Source organism: Carex rostrata, chromosome 3, assembly GCF_964058835.1.
Source record: "Carex rostrata chromosome 3, lpCarRost1.2, whole genome shotgun sequence".
In the NCBI taxonomy this organism is placed as follows: domain Eukaryota; kingdom Viridiplantae; phylum Streptophyta; class Magnoliopsida; order Poales; family Cyperaceae; genus Carex; species Carex rostrata.
In genome coordinates, this window is record NC_135920.1 from 10,349,707 (window position 1) to 10,356,059 (window position 6,353).

The 6,353-nt window shown below is 36.8% G+C and overlaps 2 protein-coding genes across 3 annotated transcripts; both read right to left on the reverse strand.

The window, feature by feature from the left end:
* LOC144551846 (uncharacterized) lies at positions 1-1,927 on the reverse strand. The gene is made up of 3 exons (XM_078299944.1): positions 1,327-1,927; positions 239-994; positions 1-123 (listed from the first exon to the last, which is right to left on the reverse strand). The coding sequence occupies exons 1-3, from the start codon at positions 1,921-1,923 to the stop codon at positions 1-3; spliced, it is 1,476 nt and encodes a 491-aa protein (XP_078156070.1). The 5' UTR covers positions 1,924-1,927.
* Positions 1,928-3,410: 1,483 nt separating this feature from the next.
* Positions 3,411-5,753, reverse strand: LOC144551407 (vacuolar protein sorting-associated protein 28 homolog 1-like). 2 transcript variants are annotated; one of them, XM_078299356.1, is made up of 3 exons: positions 5,186-5,751; positions 4,300-4,536; positions 3,411-3,646 (listed from the first exon to the last, which is right to left on the reverse strand). In XM_078299356.1, the coding sequence occupies exons 1-2, from the start codon at positions 5,606-5,608 to the stop codon at positions 4,312-4,314; spliced, it is 648 nt and encodes a 215-aa protein (XP_078155482.1). In that variant the 5' UTR covers positions 5,609-5,751; the 3' UTR covers positions 3,411-3,646; positions 4,300-4,311. The 2 variants fall into 2 exon arrangements, with proteins under 2 accessions (XP_078155482.1, XP_078155483.1); XM_078299357.1 differs by lacking the exon at positions 3,411-3,646 and adding an exon at positions 3,880-4,022 and having other exon boundaries at positions 5,186-5,753.
* Positions 5,754-6,353: the final 600 nt, after the last annotated feature.

Genomic DNA, 6,353 nt, shown 5'->3' on the forward strand with positions numbered 1-6,353 from the left:
TCAAACAATAACACAATCACTGTCATCGCCACAGATAGCATTTCTGGTAGTTTCCTCATTGATCAAGAAAGAATCTGTAAACACAGCCTGAGAACCAAGTGCAGCTTCCAGCAATGCCAGAACCTAAAATTATCATCACAAAACAAAACAAAAGATATCATAAGCTCGAAATTCCGCTTCCACAACACGTGCATTTGAGCGCGCACACTCACTAGTAATTAAAAAAAGTGGTTTGTACCTCCTTTTCTCCAATATTAACCGGAATTTCGACCACACCTTCGGAAGCATTTGCAATCATACGAGTAAGAGTTGATACTGAGAATGGTGTTACAACTAAATCATCAGTAACTATATAAGTTGTGACAGAAACATATCCTTGATCGGATAATCCAGAGGCACGAGTTGTTCTTGGATCAGTAATCTTCATCTTTTTGTTAGTAATGCTCTTTTTGTTATTAATGCGTGCACACTTGCATTGCACATTTGGAACAAGGCTAACTTCGGTAGAAACACAGTCAGGAGTCCGGCACATATAGTACCTCGCTGGTACGGCTTCATCAGATTTTACGAGTGATTTAGTTGATCTGAAGTGTGAAAAAAGCCTTGGGTTGACTATATATTCTTTCATTTCATCGGTTTTAAAGCAATCAGCCATGGGCTTGATAAGAACAGTTGCAAATAGATTATCTAAACAAGTTATATGAGACTTTCCATTAAGGCTTTTAATGACAAACCCAGAAGGGTAGGTTAGGAAGCTAAACAATATATCAATGAAATCTTGGTTGCATTCTGCATATAGAACCTTGTTTTTATGTTTGTCAACAATTAGCTTGATACCAACAAAATTATCTGTAGGATCAGAGCATGGCTTGGGATGGGAGACCAGAGCAAAGGGGCTGTTTTTCTTCTCAAGTTCATTAGCATTTTCTCCCTCAAGAAAGACATTTGTAAAAGTATCCTCAGAGATCAGAGATTGGCGAAGTATGGCAATAATCTGAAATTAATGAACATATATGATAATTAAAATTCAAAAAAACAAAATGGCTGTCAATTTCAAGGACTAAATGAACTATTGTTTATCATCAAAATAGAAATTGTGACAAAAAAATTATTAATTGAAAGTTAATACTTCCTGAAAAAGATAAATCCCTATAAATTTAAAGATAATATGGACAGTCATTTCAATTCTTTGCGACTTCCCATGGCCATAAATCTTGATGCAATGTGAAAGAAAGAAAATATTAAGCTTGCAACATGGTAATATTTAATTGTAAAAATTTAACAAGATTTACCTAAGATTAAGATTAAAAATGGGGCAAGATTTACCTCTGATAGGCCAACAGACACTTGTTTCTCCACAACAGAGCTCAAACTTGTGCCAGCACAACCAAGTAAATTAAACGCAGCCTGAGTAGATGCCGGTGTGACAGTAAAATTATCCGTAATCAGAAACCGTGTTGCACATTTCAAGAAAACACCCTCATCTGGCTCTTTTGTACTACTTCCTCTCACCGCCTTTACTTTGCGCACCATCTTTCTGCCGCAAGAGCACATGGCATTTGCATACGAGCTGAGGAGCTCATGGGGACAATTTTGCGAACAAGTGTAGTAGATCAGTGCCCTGTCACCTTGAACATTGAGAGGTAAATCGAGACAATCGATCTCAGCCGCAAAATTAGGCCTAAGCAACATTTCCCTGCAAGGGGTAGTCTTGAAGTATTCATTGCCGAGATCTTCGACACTCTTGTAGAGGTTATCTAAACAGAGAAGGGAATTCTTGTTAGAAAGGCTAACAAGAGTGCCAAGTGGAATGGTGAGAAAGCTTAGTAGCACGTCTACAAAATCTTTGTCAGATTCGGCAAAGAGTACTTTGTTCCTGGAGTTGTCTATTGTAAGATTGAGGATCAAGTTCTTGGTGGCCATGTTTTTTTTTTTTTTTTTTTTTTTTTGGAAGGACACGGTAGAAATGATTTTGCTGTGGTGTGTTCAGAGAAGAATAGATAGATGTCCCCTGTTTATGTAAATGGAATTTGAAAAGCAGAAAGACGGTCAGAGTTCCTAATTAAACGTTTAGGTTACCAATCCATGCATGCATCCGCCATTACTAAAAAGGATGCACTGGATTGGAAAGAGGCGCTTCGCAAATTGTGAAAAATTAATGTGTGTATGCACCGTTTTTATTGCTCTGATAGAGAGTAGAGAAGTTCAAATGGTAGCAAACCATTGGGAAACATGCATGATTGGATTCCAAGTGTTCGCCTGTGGGTAGGGATGGAGGCAACAATGTTTTGTGGGAGTAGATATTAATGTTATTGCAAGATTCAAACATGACAATATTATTGTACTAATTTGATACACTGTTACTTGTTGTGTCTAAAGTAATCAATTTACATGTCCGTATAATTTTTTTATGTCTAAGATAATTAAAAGAACAAAACTTAACTTTTTTTTCTTTGGAGAATATTGCAAACAATTAACTAATATCGGAACTTCGATTGTTAACATTCTGATTTTAAAAGTTTGTTTTTTTAGGAACACTGATTTTAAAAGTGAAGGATCAGCTTATGATAACATAATTTACGTACTTTTGTTAGGAAGACATTATTTACTTATTTTCTTCCCTTTCGGACATATAATTTTATTTTAAGTAAAGAATCTGGCACATATCCAATAATTTTATTTTATGAAATGTAATATAATGTTAACATCATAAATGTCATTTGAGTGTCAGATAAAATTGCTTGATAAAAGGAGCAGTTTAGTTAATTTTGCATTTTAACATCACCACAAAGCGTTTAATCGGGAATAATCAGGAATAATTGGCCATAATCAACCAATTAGTCGGAAAAATCTGTAACGGTTTGATCACCACCAACAACTAATCGGCCGATTTATCAACTTAAATGATCATTTTTTACAACACTGGTCTAGACAATATTGACTGGCAAAAAAATAAAAATCCCCCCCAAATGATAATATACCGACCAAATTAAAACTTCTAAAACTATGAAGACCAGAAAGGAAAAAAAAAAAAGGGATAAAACTTTTAAGGACTACCTCTGCAATCTACTCTTATTTTAGTTTGTTTTATATTAAAATAAAGCAAATATTCAGTGGCATTAGCAAGGATTAGCATACTGTAAGCAGCAGTATATAGACAAGCAAAATACATGTATATTCTAGTACATATTTTGTCACGGACAAATTCTGTTGGCATGTTAAGGTTCACACTAAACAGCCAAAACCAGACAAAATTAAGGTAGGTGACAAAAACACATCATGAATTTGAATAATTGAATAATTATGGGTTAATATCAGGCCGTACATGTCATACCAGAAGTTTAAGTATGGTACAAGTATCTGATATGGCAACCTTCTGCAATAGCATGAAATTTAGTAGGTGGTTGATGTGGCCAAGTGGATCAATATAGTGGATTATAGATCCTGTTACTCAGTTGAACACTATGAAAGCAATTATACAAACAATGACCGAGCATTGTATTAATACTATCCCTACACCACAACAAATTTAATACAACTAAATCCTAATAAATTTTTTCAACAGATTCAAACATGAGAATATACAAGGATACTCCTTTTATCACAATTTGACCCCAACACAACCAATAATTTAATCGCCAAAAACCTGCATTGCAAGCCAAAAGGAGGCATCAGAAATGCAGGCACAGAATATACAAACTTAAGAAAAGTATAATGCAGCCACAACTATACAATTGCACCTTACATTGATCTTACCTTCTAACACCATATATTAAACATTTAATGATCTTGTCACTTGTAACCAAACAAAACATACCCCCCCCCCCCCCCCCCAACACACACACACACAATAAAACCCACCATCACCGCCCAAAATGGAAAAGGTACAAGATATTAAGATCCTTGGCAAGTAAACAAGATTATACTTAGTTTACAATTATTTATGAATAACACAGATTTAGATATAAGAACACCACTCCAAAGCTCACTAAACTGCCCCTGCATTCATCATATCATAATCCCTAGATAAAAGGATAAACCACATATGTTCATCCTCCTGATCGAACTTTCAGTTTAATCGGGTTGAGTTACCAAAAGTTAGGCTCGCTACAGCAGGGGTTTGGGGAAGGGGTGATATTTCTCAATGTTTAAAATAATGCCCTTGTAATTGAACGAGCCTCGGTTTGGTAAACGGCAACTTTTGTGCTTACTGCAAAATTCTGTTATGAGTTGTTTGCAACCGCTATAAGATATAGGTCTTGGTTACAAAAAAGAAATAAAAATTAAAAAAAGCAAAACCTTCTGAGCAGCTTAGGAGCCGGCATTGGGCAGAGCTGCCATGAAAGAATTGTAGGAAGACTCAAGGTCAAAGTGAAGCTGCCGCGCCTGCTGCTCTGTCAGTTCGTCAGCTGCTCCCATCTTCGCTAATCTGGCGAGCCATTCTCTCACCTTCACTTTACCCTCGAAGTCTGGTGGCAAGAGATTGCCAGTGAGTTTGTTGAAGGAGGCAGATAGATCCGACAGTAGCGGGTGCACCTGTTTATATGTTACAAACTTATTAACAAACTACAAATGCAGTGTATATATTAACCTGACATTCATTTATATCGCTCAACATGAATTTTTCAAATATTTTTATATTGCACCTTCTGCCACTAAATTTGTACTCTTAAGTCGTACAGTACCAGAAAACAAAGGTTTCTGCTGAAATTTAATCTAAGAAAAAAAAAATAATAATACAAATGCAGTCTAACCACCAATTAAAAGTAAATCCATTACCAAATAAAAAGTATTGGAATATGACATCACCATATTTGTTTCCAGTGATTGCAACAAAGAATGTCAATTGGTTTTCGGGCTATGTGAACTGGCAAGACCCAATATATTCATGTGAACAATGTTACAAGACAGGTTAGAGAGGACATTTAGACACTCGCAACATGCCAATAATGACCAGTACCAGTATGATAGCAGCTCATGAATGAACCATTGTTGTTACAGTCAAGTCTTCTAAGAAGTTACTTAGATAGAACGTTTATTTTCTTAGCTTGCAAGGACATATAGGGGTATTTGTTCTTCCAATCTTCCCAGTTTTAAAGTATTTGACCCTACTGGCAAACTCTTACCAGTACCAGTATGAATGATTGCATTATAAATTTATAATACAGAAGAAGAAAATAATTACCTGATCAACAGCAATCATGTTGAGTTTGATGGTGTCCATGGCAGTAATAAAATTTTGCACACACTGCGCAATTGCAGAGGCAGAGGTTGCTGCAGCGGAAGACGCAGCGGCTGTTGAAGCTGCGCGGTGCTCGACTGTGGCTGGGACGCCAGAAATGATGAGGCGATTGAGGGCATGGGGGCAATCGAGCTTGTAAGCCTCAGCAAAGCGCTCAATGGAGGGCACAGAAGAAGCAATGGAGGCAGAGAGGGTTTTAAACTGTGCGATGAGTTTGAGGCACTCGGACTCGTAGGAATCGGAGGGAACGAGGTCACGGATGTAGGCCTTTTCGAGCTTCTCGGTGGTCTTGATGATGGCGAAGAGGTCGGCCAGGCTGTCGAGGAGCTCGCGCTCGCGCTTGTCGTGCCACAGGCGTACCTCCATAGCCACCAATTCGGGATTAGTCTGCACCAATCTGGATTCTGGAGATAGCCGATAGGAGATGGCGTAAAGAGGCGATCTGGATTTTGGAGATAGAGATGGCGTAAAGAGGGGAGAGAGGGATTAGTCGGCGACGATCTGGATTCTGGGGCGGGGGGGGAGGGAAGGATACGCGGAAATAAGAAAGTCTTGAGTCGAAAGGGGGCTTAATAGGAATATCTAATTATATTATCGAGCATGGCTAATATAACATCAGTGTCATTTTATTTCAGTCTATATAACACCAACTCCAAAACCTATCAAATCGATTTCAAATGATGAATTCAAACCGTTCAAACCGTTCAAACCGATAGACTTCATTAGTTGTGCGTTTACATGTAAAATTTATAAGTTTTTGAGTTTATTTGGTATCAAGTCAAGCGGTCAAATGTGTGAGTTTTTAAGTTAATTTAATACATTCATTTTTCAATTTTTTTTGCCGCTTGATTTGATACTAAAATAACTCAAAAATATAAAAAGTTTGCATGTAAACGCATCACTCATAAAGTTAATTGGTTTGAACGGTTTGGATTTGTCATTTGAACTCGATTTGATAGGTTTTGGAATTGGTGTTATATAGACTTAAATGACACTAATGTTATATTAGCCATACTCTATATTATCAATGTGAAAGGTAAATTCTCTGTCAAAAATTAATCACAAACTGAAATAGGAATATCTAATTTATTTGATTAATATCAAATAAATT

What these genes read in the sequence shown, in the direction of transcription:
- LOC144551846 (XM_078299944.1), bottom strand. Translation starts at nt 1,923, where the DNA reads ATGGCCACCAAGAACTTGATCCTCAATCTTACAATAGACAACTCCAGG. An exon ending in TGTCTGTTGGCCTATCAGAG is followed by an intron (nt 995 to 1,326) that starts GTAAATCTTGCC and finishes CATTAATTTCAG; the next exon opens with ATTATTGCCATACTTCGCCA. An exon ending in TTAATATTGGAGAAAAGGAG is followed by an intron (nt 124 to 238) that starts GTACAAACCACT and finishes TGATAATTTTAG; the next exon opens with GTTCTGGCATTGCTGGAAGC.
- LOC144551407 (XM_078299356.1), bottom strand. Translation starts at nt 5,608, where the DNA reads ATGGAGGTACGCCTGTGGCACGACAAGCGCGAGCGCGAGCTCCTCGAC. An exon ending in ACATGATTGCTGTTGATCAG is followed by an intron (nt 4,537 to 5,185) that starts GTAATTATTTTC and finishes ACATATAAACAG; the next exon opens with GTGCACCCGCTACTGTCGGA.